At 36.1% G+C, this 22,428-nt stretch overlaps 1 protein-coding gene across 1 annotated transcript; it reads left to right on the plus strand.

Annotated features, from left to right (window-relative positions):
* The first annotated feature begins 12,540 nt into the window (after nucleotides 1-12,540).
* On the plus strand, nucleotides 12,541-15,585 carry LOC149139755 (zerumbone synthase-like). Its single transcript, XM_089446726.1, has 2 exons — nucleotides 12,541-12,865; nucleotides 14,519-15,585. Exons 1-2 carry the CDS (start codon nucleotides 12,795-12,797, stop codon nucleotides 15,324-15,326), a joined length of 879 nt encoding a protein of 292 aa, XP_089302852.1. The 5' UTR covers nucleotides 12,541-12,794; the 3' UTR covers nucleotides 15,327-15,585.
* Nucleotides 15,586-22,428: the final 6,843 nt, after the last annotated feature.

A 22,428-nucleotide genomic window follows, 5' to 3' on the forward strand; every position in this document is an offset into this window, starting at 1 on the left:
TCAACCTTCGCCCAAAATTTAGGGGGGCCTTATCACCATGATCTTACGATGTCTTTACTCACTACTAGGAACTTTGACAAAAACCTAGTATTGAAGGTATCCTAATTTTTTGAAAACTTGTAATAGGAAGAAATATATGTGGAAGAAATAGTGGAAACGGCTTCACCTGTGTGGCTTCTTATCACCAAATGAGTTGTATCAATATTCTGTAATATCTAGTAAATGGTCTTTGCACATGAGAAGGCAGGTGGGTGTGGGGCCACTTTGTGAAGCCAGGACATTTTGATGTTGATGTACATTCTGAAGTCTCCCTGATCTTAAGGGATGTTCTTCTTAGAGAATTTAGAATACATGTCAAACCATGATAATTTGGTGGTGTTATTAACATTTCATGTTGTATCCTGGTAGATAGGTGGCGGTGATCCTTCAGACACTTCCTAGGTATTTCTCTCAGCATTCTTATGGGAGGACTTAGCTACTGGAGGCACCATCTCTCTAAAGAAAGATGAGATTGATATGCAATCTAGATTGTCATCACCTGGCATTTCAAACAAATATTCCCAGGATGAGAGTGACAACATGAATTATGTAAATTTAAAGGGAGGTTTCTAGGCCACAACACACAGGAGGTCAAAACAATTAGATTATCAATGGTGTGACATGTTCCTCTGGGTTGCTTAGCAGAAAAATATGAGGCTTGAAATGGGAATTTGGGCTTAAATGGACCCTGGAAAAACTAAATAACTGAGAGAAAAGGGGAATGGGCCTCAGGTTAGGCTTGGTGCTTGGGAAATTAAGAAGCTAAATGGGGAGAACACAAAGTGGAAGGGTTTCAGGAAAAAATGGGTTCAAGAATTGCTGAAGGGCAGATAAAAATCCCACTAGCAGGGAAGGCACGGGGTTGGTATATAGAGCATGTTTGAAATTAATTAACAGAGCAACGAAATAAAACAATTATTGCAGAAACACAAATACAAAAATGCATAAAACAATAGAGACAAAGATATATGTGGCCCACCCAACAAAATGAAAAGATACAACCTACAACAGATTTCGCTCTCACATAACTTCCTCCCTCTCTCGTTAAGTATAATCATACAAAACCGCAATATAATTCCCTCATATAAATCGAGGGTTTCCTTCTAGGGAAAAAAACCCTAAATTAACATAACTTCTACCGTCATATCATCCACCTAATGAACGACCCCAATTCACAACTAAATTACAATATTTTATAAGGAAAATTTTCATCTATTTTTATCTTAGAGGGCGCTTCCCCCGAACTCCCTCTATGGTTGGGGGCTCATAAAATTCATTTTCACCCCTGCTGGACACCCTTGATGATGATTAAACAGGTGGCATTTTCACCCCGTTAGGAATAGGGATCCAACACGACTGAAACAAAAAACCTTTGAACAATCAGGAAGATAATCAGGCTCCACACCCAATAGAGCAGGACAAATGGTAATAACAAATGATTATTAGGGAAGAGGAAGAGAAACCTACCTAGTGGGAGTCGCGCACCTTGCCCAGTTGCCTAGTCTCTCTGTCGCTTGAGTGCTCTAGTCAATTTGGACAAATGAGCAATAGGGCGAGTGACTTAAATAGAAAATGGTCACACATGTGGGGCTTGGAGAGGTCGAAAAGTCACATGTCAATCTAGGTTGCAAAGTCAGTGTCGAAGTTACTTGCGACCCAGCAACCTAAAAGTTAGAAGTCACAGATTCGCATGACATGAGGGGTCATAAAATTTGAGTTCAGGGATGAGACAATGTTGCAACCTGGTGACCTATAAACTATAGGTCGCATAGTTACAAGCCAGTAGGAATAAAAAAATTCAAAGTTAGACGCTTAAATATCACACAACCTTATGACCCTGCACCAGTGATAATCTAACTTTGGAAAAGGGAGATCGCATGTCACTATTTTCAACTTAATTAAAGACCATTTTATGTGACCAGCAACTTAGGGGAAAGATAAACTTTAAGGCTTGCAAACTTAGATTTTTTAGAGGGGTTGAAGTGAACTGGTTGTACCGATAGGATGTGGAGACATACTTAATATGTAGATGGAGGATAATGCTGAGTCAAGGGGGGCTCCAAAATTTTGAAAGGGAAAAATTTTTGGGGGTTGTTGTAGCGGCTACAATAGGTCGCTAATCAACCTTTACTTCCCTACATGGCTTGCTTAAGCCTCCATGATTTTAACCAACTCATCAATACTCCCCTTCTCCATGACCATAATTGGCCTCCAATGCCAACAAAAATTCCCTCAGACATCCCCAAATTTGAAGAGAATCCTGGAGAAGACCCTACCAACCATGTTCACTCTTTCCATATTTCGTGCTCTTCCACCTCCATCGTCGAGGACTCCATTCATCTTTACCTCTGGTAATGCACTCTAACTAGAGTTGATGCCAAGTGGTATGTCAACCAACCACATGCCTCTCATTCCACCTTTGTGACTCTTTCCAACACCTTCCTATCATATTTCTGATTATCTCTTTGCTATGAAAATGGTACCAAACTTTTGACTTCCTTTAGTCAAACCTCTATAACTCTCATTTCTGACCATGTATAAGAATGGCACAGAAGGAGGATTATTTGTAAAGCACCTGAGATCGAGGACCATATCTACATGGACTAGTTTTTGAGAACTCCCTTTGCCCCCATAGGTAAATATGTCACCTCACACTTTCCTCAAACTGAGGAAGAATCTCTCCAGATAGAACTGAAATATGATTTGATTTACGCCAAGTCACATTTTGTTTATACCGTCCTTCCTGATTTACCTAGACTTGGTGTTGCTTCTGGATGAGGGGCATCTCATGTCACCGATGGTATCCTTGGAACAATTTATTACCCTCATTCATCACCATATTCTCAACCTCCTATGATTTATGGTTAACCTCAAGGGGGGGGCTAGTTCCACCTTTGCGTGTCAACTCTTACCAAGGTACGATTACGTCATACACATTTTCCCAATCGCATCAGATAATTCTAGGGCCAGCTGTTTCTCAACCTAGTTTCCAAAATGTTACCACAAACCCCTATTATTCATATGCATTGTCTCGTTCTCCATCCCCAATGGCACCTGCACATCAACCTTCCATGCCTCAACCATCTTTACCACAACAAAAACTACCTCCACAGAGTCAAGTGTATGCTCAACAAAGTGTTACCATTTAACCCAACCCGAAACTGAGGAATAATGGGAAAGGTAACCAGAATCAACCATATCATAGCAATCAAGGCAACCAAGATAGAAAAACTAATTCCTATAAGGGTGATCAGTCCAATCCCGCAACCCAGCAATAGGGCATGATGCGTGAGTAGAACAAGGTACTTAGGACCAATAGAGCTTGTGCTTGTTGTGGGACTTATGGCCATTACACTCATGAGGTTCCCCTTCTCCCTTAGATTTTTCAGGCATGGGAAGCTCAAGAAGTTGCCTCTCGAGGTGAGAATCCTATCGCTCAACCTCGTCCTCCTTCCAGGCAGCCGACAGATCTTACTAACCCATTCCCTCACCAAGGATATGTAGCCACCCAAGCTGGCCAAAATCCTCCACCTACTTCTCCTTCACAATGAGGGAATGAAAATTATCAAATTCTCTTGATGAGTTCCAAAGATATCAACATCTAAACTTGGTCCTAGTAGTATGAAAATCCTCCTGATAACTCATCGACCTATTCTCAACCTAAAGTTTCCACTGAGTCCCTTTCATCACCAAATAGTACCTTACATATTCCTCGGCCTAAGGTAGAGGTTCACCATAATATCCCCAAATGACAATTACATAGAAATGTTGTTAATTCTTGAGCCACCCACACTTATAGTATATTACATGACTTGGCACTATCTCTTGCCACCATGTAAACGCTGGAAGTCATCTAGGCATGCCCATCCCAAAGGAAATCTCTACTATCTTCTTTGGACCTTATGGATCCTTTTAATGATCATATGATCATCTTTGACATTGATAAAGTGGATCATCCCCCTCTTCCCTCCTATGTCTCTTTTCAGATACCAGTCTTTATAAAAAATGTCATTGTTCAATAATGTATAGTTGATGAAGGCGAATCCACTTGTGTGATGGCCGCAAGTGTCTGGAAGAAACATGGTTCCCCTGACCTGTCACCATCAACCATCACTCTTTGTGCATGAAATGGTCATCCCTCATAGCCTCTTGGTATATATCGAAATTGTCCCATAGCTATTGCTAGCAAGTAGGCCATGATCGATATCAATGTTATAGATGACCCTTTCGATTATAACCTCTTGCTTGGTCATAACTTCATGTATACCATGTCAGTTGTCACATCTTTTGTTCTCCATAATATCTGCTTTCCCCATAATGGAAAGATCATCACTATCGATCAACTAATTTTCTACGACCCTCAATACCAAACTTCTCAAAATATCATTTCGTCAATGATGGGAAACAAGGACACCAGTACCTTCACCGATGTTTCCCATGTATTCTATAAAGATTCCATGTTGTTTAGGGCTTATTATGGCCCACCACCTATTTCATTTGAACTTAGCTCTTCAAGTGTTTGCATTCTTCAGGTGTCATGAGTTGCCACCAAACAATCCAGTACATCTCCCTAACAACCAGCTTCTTAGCAATCCACTACTCAAGACTCAAATGGTCCTTCAGAAAGAATTCATCCAGGCCATTTCCATTGAGGTGGTGTTCCTCCAAGTCATCCTCCCTCAAGAGGATCCCATCCTAGTCATTACCCCTTTAATCAGATACGCTTCTTATTCCTGCCAACAGACATATTTTCTACTCTTGTAATGGCTATGTTGAGTCTTCTTAACATGGATTTGTGGATCCCAGTTTGGTATATCGATCCTCCTACAAACACCCCTTCTGACCACCTAAAACCTTACATGGATTTGAATCCTTCGCAACCAATTGCTACCAACCCCACCTTTTCTTCAGGTCCACAACAACCTCAACAGACAGTTGCTTCTGTTGCAAAATCATCTGGTGAGGGGGGAAAATACAAGGCAACCTAAGCAACAACCACTCCTGCTAAACCATAGAAGCCTACTCGTCCATGTGCTTTGTGTGATGTTCATGGTCATGCCACTAATAATTGCCCTGATATTTCTTATGTTAAGAGCATGGTTTTATAAATATGGTATTCAACCCAACCCTAATATCCCAAAGGTGCAAGTCACCTTACCTGAGTCTGCCAAGAAGAATAAATCGTTATGCACAAAACACCATTATCGTTTGTGCGATACGTATGGACATTATTCTCATTATTTTCCTCGTCTCAAATATTTTCACGATACACTCCATGTACTTCATCAACTAGATTCTACTTTTAGTGACTCTCCTTCTCCTTTATCTACGGGTCCTTGTACCAATTCTTCCCCAATACAGGAGGCTTCTAAACCCACTATTGTCATTCCCCCTCCTAATGCCAAAATGATGAACAATTCAACATCTATCCTCTACCTGTCATCATCCATGGGATCGACTTATTCAGACTCCTTAGGAATTTCGAATTGTGTTTCTTTAGAACCATCCTCTAAAGACACTTTGGTCTCAAGATTGGTGGATTCTACATCCACTAGTCATTCATCTCCTCTTCCTAATGATGTATATGTGAACCTTCTCTCCCATAGTGATGTCGTAGGTTGTCCACCATCATCAACTAGCCTACCTTCCTCCCACCCCTCCCCCCCATCTTTCATTATGATGAAGACATCATGGAAGCCATGACCACCCTCATTATCCTTGGGATGATATATGTCATCATGCATATTTCCTTCTGCAACAATCACATGATCAATATGTTGTGGAGTCTAAAGACTTCACCCACGCGGAAGTTGAGTGGTTTTAAAATCCTACTCCTGCAACAGATGCTTTCGAAGAAGGTAATATGGCGAACATTTTACTTACCGTTAAGATTAACATCTCAAACAAACCAATATTTAAAGAAAATATCATGTTGGGGGCACAATGCACCCCAGAAGAAATTGAAGCTTACACTATGTTATTCAAATAATTTTGTGATGTTTTCACTTGGTATTATTCTGAGATTCTCGAACTTGATCCCACCATTGTTGAACATCTTATAGACACTTGGATAGATGCCATTCATGTCCATAAGAAATAAAGGCATCTTCATCATTCCAAGCATGATGCAATTAAAGTTGAAATCGATAAGCTCAGGTAGGCCAGATTCATTTACCCAGTAGAGTATACATCATGGGTTTCCAACACTGTTTCTGTTTTGAAAAAACAAGGTACCATTAATGTATACACAATTTTTTTATATCTAAACTAAGCTTGTCCTAAAGATAGCTTCCCCACACCTTTCATCAACCAAATCATTGATGAGTGTGCATGGCATGAGGGCCTTTCCTTCATGGATGGATTCTCAACCAAATTCATATCTGCTTTGGAGGTCAACATAAAACCACTCTTACTAGTCTGTGGGGAAATTTTTCCTATAAGGTCATCCCTTTTGGCCTAAAGAATGTTGTCGCCACTTTTCAAAGTTGAATGTCATATTATTTCCATGACCTAGCTCATAGTATCCTTGTGTATCTCAAGAATCTCACCACTCATTCCAAGCTTCGGTTGCAACACATTGATGATTTCCATACCATCTTCCTATGATGTCACGAGTATAACATTCACCTTAATCCTCTTAAGTGTGTCTTTTTCATTCCCATCGGCCAGATTTTGGGCTTCATTGTGTCCAAAGATGGCATCTGCAATGACCCTTTCAAAGTTCAAGCCATTCTTGAACTTCTTCCTCCTCACAACCTTCACTAGTTGCAGAGCCTTCAAGGAAAAGCCAATGTTTTACGTAGATTCGTCCATCACCTTACCGTTTTCTTCTAGGTTGATAGAAATACACCATGTACGATGGGTTTTTAAATATTAAAACCTGCTTTCACCTTAGGAAATAATTTAGTGAACCATTTTCCTAAATTATTCCTCATTAAAATCTGAAAACCCCATGAGAATAATTAAATAAATCATTATTTATTTAATATTCCATAATTATCCCTTATTTCTCTCATGACATAATTATTAAATCATTATTTAGTAATGATTTCTAATTCATATTTGACTTTATCCCCATAAAGTAATTAATAAATCATTTTTATTTATTTATTAATTACTTTGGCCACTTTCTAAATAAAGATATTTGATCATTTAAAATAATCTTTCCCTCTCTAAAATATAATAAAATATTCCTAATTGATAGATCTTGATTTAGTCCAACCTTTTTTATTATTATCCTAAATGTAGATCTATCCTAATATTTTATTATACATAGATGGGTTTTCTCCTCATTCTTCGCCATGAACATACTCATCATCCTCATTATTGTCCTCTGAGATTTGAGCTGCCATTTTTAGTTCAAGCCACCACCACTTCCTTTTTCCTATGGCATACATTCTAAAAGAGATAACTAAAGCTATAGCTGAAGCACGGGGTATCAAACAAACCTTCCCATGAAGGGGTATTTGTAGATCCAAGTATACATATTGTCCTCACGGGGTGTATTCAATTCAATTTAATAATAATATAAATTTCTTCTATTTCCATTGGGTTTTTGACGTAATATCTCTTGCTATATGTTCTTTGGTATTTGCACACTATCTTTTTTGTAGGTTTTCTAAATAATGTTTTACAGGTTTGAAGCATACTAGCAACCATTTTTTGTGTTAGGGTTATTTTTCACCAATGGCTTAAGGGAAGGATTTTCGTAGGCTTGCTAGAAAACTTCATACTAACAATTCAACCACTACAAAATAGATTGATTTTAGAAACTATCACTCAATTGTTTGTAAAAGTCATGATTCTTTAGTCCAACTATATTGCTAGAAAACACTTTAATACCATGATTACTTGCATATCCTACAATATCAAATTTTTCCAAACTCAAAATATTATGGCCTTTTCACCAAATATAATATGAGAGAATTGAAATCTTTCTCAAATATTCAATCTCTACCACATGTCATTTTTATGTCAGAATCACTAATAATATTCTATTCATTATACATATTTGCATGAAAAACACTTTCTTGCACATGCATAAATAAAAGTAAAAGTCATCTCCAAAACTAATCTTTTACTTTTACATGCATCATCAATTACTTAACCATGACTACTTAATACATGCAACACCTTAACTACTATCTACAAAACCATACTTTTAATGCATTTAATCAAAATGCAAAACCATGGGAATAAATTTTCACAACCATGGTATTGTTTCCTAGTTATTTTTCTTTTTGCAAAACATGGGTAAAAATCTACTTGCTTCTTCTAATACCAAACCATTCATGTTATTACCCATGTAACAACATATGTAAATAATATGAAACATGTCCATATTTTTTTCCTACACATCAAATGCATCATATAAATGCATACATTTATAAATCTCATTATTTATCAATATTCCAAATGCATTCAATTGTAAAAGTATGGTTATTTATGGTTGGCAATGTAAAATCCTCTCCCTTTCTAAAACCATCTTCATATTATTTCTATGAATGAAAATCAGATGCATTAACCATTGTAGGGCCATAACTATTCTATTATCACATATGCATTGGTATTACATTGTCAGAGGTCAATAATTGTAAACTTATTGTTGTATTGACCTATTGTGAATGTATTTACCATTGCAAAACCACATTTATACATATAATATCCATTGCAATCCACATGCAAATAATATATAATACATAACATGCACACCCATATAATGTTTTACCATGCAAAGGTTAGGATGTGTGTATTAGTGCGTTCAGTTTTATCCACCTCTAGATATGAACATACCCAACAAGTTATTGTTTCAACCATAATAGTCAAAAGATCCTTGAAACCATCTTGAGATAGTAATAATTAATATCTATCAGTGTGTAGGTATTTTTCAAACCCTCGACACGAAGAAAACATGTCACTTTCAAGATGTAGACACACACTCCTCCACACTCTTCCTACTCTAGATGATAAGGGAAGCATGATTGGGATCGATATATGATGGATTGTGAGTGGAAATAAATTGGACGTTTTCATAAGAAACATGTGTTGCTACCTTCTTTATTCCAAGAATACTTATTTAAACCAAGGTGTAATGTATTCTTCTCTACAAAAAATGAGCCTCTGTCTCCCTATCCATAATTAAGAGGATAGTAATAACTCTAAGAATTTTTTGATCTATGATGTTAGAATATGTGCCACTTGTTATGGCTCCGTTTGATAGCTTGACACTGTATTTTTACCTGTGATTTTAGAATCTGTGCCACTTGTTATGGCTTCGTTTGATAGCTTGACACTCTATTTCAAAATTTGCAAGATTCCAACCTTCCACTAATAGAGAGATAAGGGAATATTTGTATACAAAATCTCCTTTGAATGGATCTGTAGATGGTGACTTTGCTTCACCACTTGTTTGACTTCCATAAAAAGAAAAGACACACAAAGCAACAATTACAACAAAAAAATTGCATGTAGACATAATCAAGCCATAGAAAGAATCACATGTAATCATATGTTAATGAGAATATATCTTTTACACATCCCATATATTTATTGAATCCAAAGCATTTTTGGTGATCGATCTAGTAATTCCAAAACCCACAATTGATTCTTGGCACCAATTATTTTAGAGCACGCTCATATATTAATCAATAATATTTTCTTCATGTTAATAAAATCATAAATGCCAATGTTTCCAAAATTAGTATGCCGATTCTAGATGTATTACATCGAGTATGTTTTCAAACACGACATTTGTAGAACACATGTCCATAGGCTAAGAAGATTCCAAAAACGAAAAAGAGACAACCTATAGGCTAAAAGGATAGTCATTTTCTGAGCTTCAATGTTCATAAGATGAAGAAGAAGATAACAAAGATATCCATCATATTCAATCAGATGCCAAAATGGATGGGGACCCCGCAACACAGTCAAAGAATGTCATCCTTCTTCAAAAGGGTCCTGAACCTAAAAGTCATCAAGCTCCATATGGGAATGGGGACACAAAATGAATTCATTATTGGTTAACTGTTCTTGATAAAAAGTAGCATCATTGATTTTAATTGTTGGATTCATCATACTAGTGGTTGCTTCAATGGAACCTTCACTATCATTAGCAAGCTTTGTTGCTGGATTCACCAAATCTTCATCCACTTGTGCATGTGCACAGTGGGATTCACCATCATGTGTGTGCTCTTTCTCTACAACTAGTAATAAACCTTCATCATTGTCATCCACTTTGAAGTGGGATTCACCAAAATATTCATCTTGTTGTAGATCTGTTGCTATAGATCCACTTTCATATTCATCTTGAATGCTCTCCCTTACACCAAAATTCCTCTCAAGGGTTCCCCAGGCCTCATTGGTTGTCTTTGCATCTACAATGAGGGGAAGAATACTATCATCAACACATTCTTTTATGCATTTCAATGTGAAGGCATTGTTTCACCTTCTTCTTTCAAAATATTTGAAAAAGGTCTCTAACATCTCCTATTGCCACTTTGACCTTCTCAACCTTTTTGATTTTCCCATTTGTTGAGCATTGGCTGACTGCAGATTAACAATAAAATTGATATGCAGACCTAGCAGTTGCCTACAATAAAAAATACCTTTGTGGTGGCTTCTTTGTTGTTAAGTTTCTACAATGAAATGGGTCTACAAATTCTCTACAAGAGCGACTCTTTCACAAAACCTTTTGCACATCCCTCTTCTATTGTTTCTATTAAAAACATTTTTTTAATGCTCATAACTCATTTAAGCAATGTACTTTCCTTCCCTTTCAAATAAGCCTCAAACAACTCTTGTTGTTGCTTCGACATTATAAGCCTCTTGGACTTTCCCATTTCTACCAAATCTTTGCTTCACATTCAGATTGAAGACTGTAGGTGAGGTACAATGCTCTAAAAACATCATCCATTAAATATGTATGCACTTTTGTTTTCTTGAAAAAGAATAATCTTGTTCCTTTTTCTTTAAAAGGGCCACAACTTTTTGTTTGAAATGAGCTCTTTTATTTTTGGAAAACAAATCTAGTGCCAATGGAGTGACTGTAGAAACCTCATCCTCATAATTGTCGACATAGGCACATGCGACTCATCAAGAAAATTTTTGTTTTATAAGTTTTTTCCATTCATTGCACATTCTCTCTTTGCATGATTGTAATGAACCAAAAAAATTGACTTTGTATTCCTTGGCCGTGTGGCTCGGTTAGAACAAATTTCTTCGTGCTTCATTTTTTTTTAATTGGAGGTTGTGGTTCTTTGAGGTTGTGTTGAAGCCGTTGGCCTTAGACCTTTGACTGATGACTTTCATTCGCCCCTTTTTTGAAATGAACTTATATAACAAAGCCTTGTATGAAAACTAACAGGTTATGGAGGAGAGGTGTAAGTGCGTGATGGGAAATGTTGCTCAATAAACTTCTTTGGGGGCATTATCATGCTTTGATTAACCCTCCGGGATGCATTAATGTGAATCTGCTCACGGAAGAAAGAAAAAGAAAAAGAAAAATCCGACTTTGACTAATGGATCCATCAACAGTCCACTTCGCCCTAGCTTCTACACCTCCTCTAGTTCTTGATCTTTATTGTTGTCAAGGAGTCTTACGTAGAACAAGCTCTCATACCATGTCAAAAATGAAAAACGTGGAGTAGAGATGCTCTTCTCAATATTATCAACAGTTAAATAGATTACATAGGATACATCACCAATAAATCAATGACTCAGACTAAACTCTAACTAATTGTGACACTTGGATGAACAGTTATGACACCTAGCAAGTACTTGGAATTAGTTTTTCCAACATCTTGTCCCACAAACAAGAGGCTCTTATACACCAATTTAGTGACTCGCTTGGTAGTGACCTTAGAATTGCATAACAATAATAATAATAATAATAATAATAAATGTCGTTGATATATGCCTATTGTTTTATATCAACCACATTTACTAATATAATTATGCATATATTTGATATATACCTCTCCTCTACTTTTATTAATATAAATGTGCTAATTATATAATTTTTCAATATATTACTCTACTTACAAAGAAAACATTTCATGTAAATGCAAATATTTTTTACATAAATTTCAAACACGCTTATATAGATTGGGTGATTAGTAATAAAGTTGTTATGTTATCATTATTATATTACTATTACGGAAAGATTCCTCATATCCCATGAACATTTTGTTTTTAAACGGGTGAGACTAAGGGGCTGCATTTTTGGTTATATTATTATTTCCAGGGAAAGATTCCACACACCATACGAGCATTTTGTTTTTTTATGGGTGGGACCAATGGGGCTGCATTATCATAGTGCTGAAAGATTCCCCACAACGAGTTTTTGTTTTTGGATGGTTGGGACCGACCGGATAGACTATTGAGTGCAATAAAATGCGTGATTTCAGCACCATATAATTTTTAAAATGTTAAATTCAAATGTCATCGCAATGAAAGTAAGTTGCTTTGTGAAAATATTTTAATATTTTGAATTTAATAACAGTTAACCCCATCACAACAATTTTTCTGCACTACCTTCACCTATTTAGTGAGAAGGATCCGATCAGGGAGAACCACATGCTTACAAACTTTTAGATTTTGACATGGTTGGCAGCACGCAGACTTACCAGTGCATTGACATTGATGGAGTGGCTTGGTTGTGAATAGCCCCTGCTTGCACAATATCTGCAGCTACTTCTCCCTGTAATCACAGATCAGTCTTCCTGCATCATCTAATTCCCCAAATCTCGTTCCCAACCATGGCTAACGAACAGGCTGAAGCATTTGGTGCCTGTGATGATGGCAATCTCAACATCCATCCAGAGCCACGGTAATCAAACGAACAAAATCGCTCACTCCTTTTGCAACCTATCTTTTGAAGTCACTTCTTTTGCAAGCTATCTTTTAAAGTATACAGAGGTGTATTTACTTTATCTATTTCTAGATTTCAAGTTCTCATTTCTTAGAGAAATATATACTAATTTTATTTTGAAGGGTACAAAGCTGTATATATTTGACTTGTTTTAGATTTGACCTTGTAATTTCTTAAAAAGAAACCCAGGTTTTTAATCATTCACGTTGTACATTTTTTATATTTGAGATATATCAATTTTTATTTTAACATTGTAATTTGTTTTTAATCATTTACAGTGTACATTTTCGATACTTTCGATATTGAGATATATTATTTTTATTTTAAAATTTATAAAAGTGTATACACTTTACTGGTTTTAGATTTGATATTATAATTTTGAAGGAGAAATATATGCTTTTAACCATTAAAATTATTTAAAGATATATTATTTTTATTTTAAAATTTATAAAAATATATACACTTTATTGGTTTTAGATTTGATATTATAATTTTTGAAAAAAAAATATATGTTTTTAACCATTCAGATTATTCAAATAGTATATTTTTGATATTTGAAAGGCAAATTGTAGTTTTTTAAGAAAATATATACAGAAATATATACACTTCACTTATTTTAATTTTGACATTGTAATTTCCTAAGAAGAAATCTCTGTTTTTAATCAGTCCGATGGTAATTTTTGATACTCGAGAGGCTATTAAATAAGCAATGCAAATTTGACATTGTAATTTCCTGAATAGAAACCTATGTTTTTAATCAGTCCGATGGTAATTTACTAATTTTTGATACTCGAGAGGCTATTAAATAAGCAATGCTGGAAAACATTCCGAATGTTGATATTATTTATATTAATCTGAGTTTAAATATATTCTTGGGTATTTAATATGATCCGTTGGCCTCTTTTTGCCCAAGTTTTCAGATCAATCACATGCCTTCCAATGTCAATTGTTCAAGACTCTCTGCTTGAACTAGCTGTAATTTTTTCTCCAATTCACCCTATCAACAATCCTGTTTAATACAAGCATTAATAACTCCACAATGCATCTCATTTACCTCTTTTTAGAGATTATCTCTACATGTTAGGCATCTGTTACACTCAAACCATGCCACCTTTTAAGGAAAATGGTTTAAGGTAATCCAACTAATTCAGTTGTGGGCTATCCAGCCACCACCTTCCTTAAAACCTCTAAAAAACAAAAATCAAGAGCCATGCCTGAGAAAAATAGGAAACTCTGGAGTGAGAGAAAGAGTCACAAAAATCAGAAACAAAAAGAAGGAAAGATTTTTTTTGCAAACTTCAGTTACCCAATATCTTGTTCAGCTACCTCCAAACCCCAATGAAAATCCTATAAAAATTCTAGAAGGGACTACTTCCTTTGATAATGAACCCACATTAACCATTTCATGGAGAATGAGTAGGATAAGGAGCTTAAGTTTCTTTTTCCATAATCAAAATCTAGCTTCATTTTGAAGACCTTGAAATGGATTTCCCCCAACATTACTCTCCTACAACCACTGTACCCATGCGTTATTTCATATTTCCTAACCAAGTCTCGCTAAGCCACTGATCTGGTCTGATAAAGATTTTGGTGAATGATTTTTGAATGCAGATTGAACGGCAAGGTTGCAATAATAACTGGCGGGGCAATGGGTATTGGCGAAGCCATTGTTCGGCTCTTCACAAAGCACGGAGCCAAAGTCATAATCGCAGACATTGCAGACGAAGTTGGGAGCAAGCTGGCCGATTCTCTTTCCCCCGAGGCCACTTACGTGCACTGCGATGTGAGCAAAGAAGAGGACATGAGCGCAGCGGTGGATTTGGCCATGGAGAAGCACGGGCAGCTCGATATCATGTATAACAACGCAGGAACAATCGTTGCAGGTAAAAGTGTAGCAGAGTATGACATGGAGCAATTCGATCGAGTGATGAAGATAAATGTGAGAGGAGTGATGCTGGGCATTAAATACGCTGCCCGCGTGATGATCCCGCGGAAGAAGGGCTGCATAATCTCTACTGCTAGCATTGCAGGTATGGTAGGAGGATTTGCTCCATACTCATACACGGCGTCCAAGCATGCAATAATAGGGCTGACAAAGAACGGCGCAGCTGAGCTGGGCAAATACGGGATCCGCGTCAACGTTGTGTCTCCTTATGGATTGGCCACTCCTCTTTCAGTTCAGTACTTGAAGGAAGGCGATGCCGCCTCATCTGCTTCAGAAATGGATACTCTTAAGGTGGCTGTGGAAGCCTTCTGCAGCAGTGTCGCCAACTTAGAGGGAGCGATTCTTACAGTGGAGGATGTTGCGGCGGCAGGTCTGTACTTGGCGAGCGATGAGGCTAAATATGTTAGCGGCCATAACCTTGTAGTTGACGGCGGAATCACCGTTGTTAATCACTCGTGGAGAACCTATCGCTGATACTTTAATTTATTTGTCAATAAGGTTAGCTGAGAGTCGGAGAAGCTACCGCTAATGCTTCGTTGGTATTTGTCAATAAAGTTAGCCAACGGTCGTAGTCCTGAAAGATAAATAATGCCGGTTCTGCTGACTGTAGATTGTAAGGGTGGATTCTTTTTCTAGGATTTTGTTGGATTTTTGCATTAGGTTGCTGACCTTTTTCTGCTTTTTAGGTTGGAAATCGGCTTGTGACCATTTTAATTTTATCGAGATGTGTGATTCCACCGTCTCTTTTAAAATAAAAGTATTTTCTAAATAAAAAATAATATTTGCTATAATAAAAAAATTAAATAATTTGATAATTTTAACTATAGATGTGAGACCCCAATTATTTGGCTGAACTCTCTGCTCGCACTTTCTACCATAAAAATATAGCTGCTATCAAATTAAGTTATATAACTAGGGTCTCAATGAGGGTCTTGTCACTGAGTATAGGTACACGATGAGGTTTGTTTATGCCCTCATCAAGGCCAACGTTGGAGGTGACAAGACCAGCGTTTAGATCCTAGCTTTTTGGGCGAAAAGAAGGTGAGAAATGTGGAATTGCTCGGAGTGTTACTATTACCGATAAGAGAACGTTAAGGATGAAGTGATTTTGGAGGGAAATGGCATTGTTGCTTCGATTAGTTAGTCAGAAATGTGATGGAAATGTGATGGAAGAAGAAGAATTTTCTGAACTTAATTAGAAATGTGATGTGAGAAAGGTGGAATTGCTACATGGTGTTACTATTATCAGATCTGAGAATGTTAGGGATGAAGTGATTTTGGAGGGAAGTGGTATTGAACTTGTATCTTGATTTATTGTTTTGATTAATTAGAAATGTGATGGGAAGAAGAAGAATTTCTGAAGTTAATTAGAAATGTGATGTGAAGAAGAATTTTCTGAAATTTTTGGATGGTATGTATATGAGTGGTTAATTACAAATGTGATGTGAAGAAGAAGAATATTTTAAAGTTTTTGGATGGTATTTATGTGAGTGAGAAAGTCAATATTGATGTTTGAAGGTTTATCATCATTAGACAACAAAATTTCTACATCACTTTTAGAGATGTGGAGTAGCGTATTTTCTTAAACTAGCAAAGTGAGCTTTATTGTTCATGGTACCTTTGAATGGTGCATCTAAAGGTAATCCGGGGCCTACAAGATATGGGGAATAATTCTGAACCATATTGGGTTGCCCCTCTGCATCTACTTAAGCATGACTGGTATTAGTAGAAAAATGTTGCGGAAAAAATGGGTCTTTGTATGGGTCTAGAATATGCCCATGTGCAAGGCTTCTCTAAGATTTTGGTGGAAGGCTACATATACCCCAAAATATCTAGAATGGTACCCACATTCACAAGGTTTCTTCAAGCTAGAAATTGGAATCCCTCTAGGAACATCTCTCCTCTATTATCTCTTATATTCCTTCTCTAATTCCTGGGAATGCTTAAAGAATTGGGAAAAAAATTGTAGACTTGTTATTTGGAATCCTCTACACAACTCGCGTCAACATGGAACCTCCTACACGATTCTCTTACAAAGGTTTCTTGTTAGTAATTAGCTCTAAAGGATTTTCTATCCCTGAATGGGGTGACTAATGAGGCAAAGGGGGGGAGAGGGTTAGATGCCACCACCCCACCAAGAAAATGAGTTAGGGTATATGGCAACCTACCCCTAATGATGTTAAATGTAGCATCAGATGAGTTGTAAAGGAAATTAACTATGATGGGAAGGAGAGAGTGACAAACTGTGGTTGGGCGAAATGATCGACTTATTCATGTGATGTTAGAGGTGGGTATTACCTTGCCTAATATGTTAAATTCATGGCAAAGAATGTTGGTCCCCTAGATGCAAGCAGTGAAAGAAAGTGGTGGAGGAAGAGCTAGTCTTGTTGGTGACAATGGCGAACTGGTTGCGAGAATATAGTAATCATGCAGGATCTTATAGAAAAATTCTCTAGACATGTAGGGAGAATAAAAATGTGACTTGAATATTTGTAGCAACTCTTAGATGTGATGGCTTGATGAAAAGTTTGAGCTTGTACTAGGTGCTCCATATGATGGAGTATATAATGTATGTTCCTGTATCTATTTTTGTAACATCTAAATGGCATGTCATTATAAAACTCAAAGAGACATGCTTACCGTTTTATCATGTGTTGATCCAAAACAAATTGTGAATGCTTTCAAACTAAAGTCCCCATCATACAGGACCTTTTACTGATGCATATTTGCATATGAAATCATGACCAATGCAATTTTTTTTAAACAACACAGCAACAAACCATCAATAGGAAGCAAGAAAAAAATGACCATGGACAACCATAACACAATGATATGATAACAGATTTCATCCAGCGTGGACTACGTCCCTGGGATCGGTGTCAAAATTGGGGAGGTTGCTTCATTAGTCGTTGTAAGAAGATGATGAGTCCATGATGCAATCATCTCTGTCAATACAAGGATGAAACCCCCTTATCTAGAGTGACATGTCCCTCCTAGGAGAAGTTCTTCTACAAGAACTCTCATAAGAAGTTCTCCTTAATACAACATGAAAAAGGAATAATCTATCACTTAAAGTAGCATACAATGGTCCTCTCACAAGATGGCATACATGGATCTCGGATTCAAATCATCATCTCAAATGAACACATGGAAAAAATACACCTTATACCTCCAAGTCTGGGGATGGCCTGAAAATCAGCTACTCAGATGAAGAAACAACATGCACCATTGTGTTCCATGTGAAAAAATGTAAAATTTGAGTATAAACACGACCCCTTTCTACCTCGGTCAAATCTAGGCTCCCCAAGAATCTCAAAGATTCCTCAAATATTCTCTTCTGAGGGTTGACTGAAAATCGATGGCTCAAATGAAGAAACTGACCATGTCAGTATGCTTCACGTGAAAAATCGAGTTAGATGAGTATAAATTTTACTTGGTTCTAAAACTATCAATTTTGGGCCTCATGGAATTTAAAAGATTCCTTACAGAGTCTTACGTCAAGGTTCCACCTTCAAGGTTCCATTCTCAACATTTTGCCTCTTGAAAATCTGTTGCTCAGATCGGAAAATAGATAGCACCATCAAATTCATGGCAAAATTTTGGTTCAAATGAGTATAAAGTTGAAATATTTCTTACATTGTCAAAAAACAGCCCCTCTGGAATCTCCAAGATTCCTTAAAGAATCTGCATAAGAATATTTTGTGGAATATTCCTTTCAACCTCCGATGGTCAGTGAATGAAATGATGCAAGTTTAAATAAATCTAGACAGAAATCCTAACGAGGCCGTTGGGAGAACTAGTTGGTGGGTGCCCGTGTTAAGTAATTTCTTATGAGGGGTTGTGGGGTCAAAACTAGATGCTCTTGTTTTAACACCTGATTTGTGTTTTAATGGTGGCTCATTTGAATTGAAATGGTGGGTTTAGGTATGGGGTGCCCTAGGGGGTGGGTCGGCCAGCTGGCTAGGAGGGTTCAAATCCCATCAACCCCGGTGTTGAGCCATTTACATGCTAGTGTCATTGGCCTACATATAATATATATTTAGTGAAAGGGTTGATGGGGTTTCGTCGCCCGCCAATCCTAATTTTTACGTCAATAAGTATTTCTCTCTTGGCTTCAAGTGGGCAGACACTGTTCACCTAGCCAATCAGAGGCCTTTATTTTCGTTGTCCTGCATCCAATTAAAAATTGCCACGTGGACAGACTAAACGATGACATGCCTCAAATGATGTCGAAGTCGTTGAGGCAGGTTATCATGGGGTTACAAAAGGAAGAATCAACATCGTTAATGGGGAAGGCATGGACATCATTGTTGGATTTCGCATGCTTGAATCCCCGAAGGAACCATGGGATGATAAACCTTAAATTCATAAACTAATTCATATTGGATACTCCTACAATCCATCGAGACGATCATAGGGCACAAAGATGTTGAGAACTTTGGAGCAGCCATTGATGTTTCCAAAAGCTTTGTGATAATCCAAGAGATCGTCAGGCATATCTCTAGTGTCCCCTATAATGTGTCTGACTCAATAAGTGAGCATGCCTGTTTTGTAAATTCACCATAATTTAACACATTCATGATCAAATTTTCAGTCATTCATTGATTTTATGATTGAACTATCAGATAATCTACATCTATAGTCTGATTAAGCTCAAGCTAAAAATATTATTACTTAAAATATTTCTAATCAAGCTTTAGATACCAATATACACTAATTGAAATTAAATCTTTTAAATGAGACTAGCAGTGTATAGGACTGACTTTCACAATAAATATATTATAAATATGCTACAACTCCTTAATTTTTTTTGTACAATTTTGTCTTTAAAAGAATTATGCACGAAATTAAATCTTTTAGATGAGACCACCACTATACAAAACTATGAATATTTAAATTTTTCCACAAAGTTGTGTTTAAAAAAAATCTGCATTAATATATACATTGAAACATAATCATACATAGATCTAATCATACACAGATCTATGTTATGAATCTTTAAATTTTTTCTCAAAGGTTTCTTTATGCATGAATATTTAATTTGAAACACAATCATACTCAGATCTACCTATTCATGTCCAGACCTCCATTAATGCTGAGTAACATTTTCAAAACTGAAAACTCACTTTTTTCAATATGAATACCCAAGAACCTCCACCTAGGGTAAGGCATAAAAATTCCTAAGAATTTGAACCACCATATCCATTTTATTCGACTTAGATATTCATTTTGAGGAAATGGATGTAACAGAAGCTCCAGAATATTGGTATGAAGTGATACGAGAGAAGATAGCAATTCAAGCTTTGATCAGAGCGAGGTACAATCTTTGTGTCATTCAAGTAACATATATAAATATTAATTGAGAAGTTGTGTGGTTGGTTGATATCATCACGTTCTTGTGAGCGATAAATCTAGGAGGTGCCCAAAGAATGGGTGGAACAAAGGGTAAGTGTGAAATCCTCACGTCATTGAACGATATCCACTGGTTCAAATTACCACCATATTCGTGGTATCTTCTTAACCATTTTCATTTTCTTCAAAAATAGTATTTTATGTTCCGATGAATATGGATTAATTTCCATAATAATTAAAATTAAATTAAATTAATTTCTTATTCGGAATATCTTCTTAATCATTTTTTATTTTTTTTGGTTCATGATATCTTTTTATCATTTTCATTTTATTAAAAAATATGGTAATGTATTAATTCTAACGAATATGGCTTAATTTTCCTAATGATTAAATACCTTCCATAATGTACATGGATTTTGTATTTAAAGAGTTTATTTCTATCTTCATAAGGACATTTATAACATATTATAGAATAATTTATTTTGATTTTATTATGATATATTTTCTATATAATTAAGAGATGTTGGTAAATATATTTTTTCGTCAATATTTGTTTCTCTGCAAGGTTGGGGTAAGCAGAAATTGTTCTCCCCAATCAATTGTAGACGATCATTTTTATTTTCTTGTTGCAATCAAATCTAACACGTGTCTCTCATTATCCCCACAATTTGTTGCATGATTGAGTCTTATGAAGTCCAAAACTTACCAACCATCTACACTTGTCACTCTCATAAATACCCTTTCGACTATGGGATGTAGGAAGAGTGGTGGAACAATGTCATTGAAGATGACACTCCGAAGGTTGAGCTAATGACTAATGTTTGATCCCCTCACCTTAGAGCACATCTCCACATTTTTTTGTTATAAATAAAACATAAGGTTCAATAGTTTTGTGTCTCAATGTAGGTCGACAAAAGGGTGACTAACAAACTCGTTCACAAGCACACTTACATTCCTCCTTTTGTTCAACTTTTTGTTGCATGTTTTATATTCTTTATGCTAAGAGGGCATCCAAGTTTATATCCTTGCCAATAGTTGTGGCTTCACTTGAACATATTGAGAAGGGATTTTGTTTTAAATAGGGCAATCAACTTTCAAAATACATTGAATGGGTATTATATCATTTAGTGTAGTGGCATGGTTACAAATTTTTATTATACATGTCAAAAAGTTACAAAGTGAAAGTATAAGAGCTAAATCCTTTCCAATAACAAGAAGAACACATGCAACATTACAAATGATCAGTAAAAGGAGACACATGCTAAATAGAAAATAAGGTGCATTGGAATATCGTGGCACTTGTAAGGCTTTATGCGACATGCTAGGACTCTAATTTCCCAATAAATTGTACTAACATTATAAAAATTAATATTATGGATGGGGAGGTTATTGATAATTCCACCACTGGTCCAAAAACAAGGATTTATCTTTGTTATCTAATCAATGTCTAGAAAAATAAATTACAACTAATTTATATATAATGATTTTTTTAAACCAATGAAGGTGGTCAACTAGGACCTAGTGGATGCTTAGATCTATAATGATCTCATTACAATTGACCATGCCATTAACTCGTATAATAACATTGCAATTGACCATGACATTAACTTGTATGATAAGATTGCAATTGACCATGCCATTAACTCGTATGATAACATATAATAAGAGAGGAAATATGAAAAATGACATTTTTTTACGTGAATTTCCAGAACTTCAATCCTATTGGAGTGGTGGAATCCTATTACATAGAATCATATCTAGGTTTGCTTACACTTTTAGTGTTACAATAACTAAAAAAAGTATAAAAAATTAAGGATGGAGGAACAAATTATACTCTAATCATTATATAACAAATAACAATTTTCATCCAAAAAAAATACAATTTTGAAGAGAGAATATATCCGAAATAAAAATAACAATTTTTACCCAACATACATTTTTAAAGAGAAGAGCCATTGGACATTTTCGTCTATTCACAACCTATGTAGAATACTACATCTTCCATGCTTTTTGGTCGAGAATTCTTTGATAGCTTCCCATGTTTCCCAAACATTACATGCTCATGGTTGAGGTATATTTTGTACTCGCAACAACTCTTCCGCAATCGATACATTATTGACCACAATGTTTCCTCAACCAATGTGTGTAAGATGTGTCTTACTTCAACATTGAAACATTTTTTCATATACACAGACCTTATAGTATTGAGAGGCTTGATTTCTAC

This window comes from Pinus tabuliformis, chromosome X, assembly GCF_031772625.1.
Source record: "Pinus tabuliformis cultivar Carrire ecotype Pingquan chromosome X, CPIR1, whole genome shotgun sequence".
NCBI classification, from domain to species: domain Eukaryota; kingdom Viridiplantae; phylum Streptophyta; class Pinopsida; order Pinales; family Pinaceae; genus Pinus; species Pinus tabuliformis.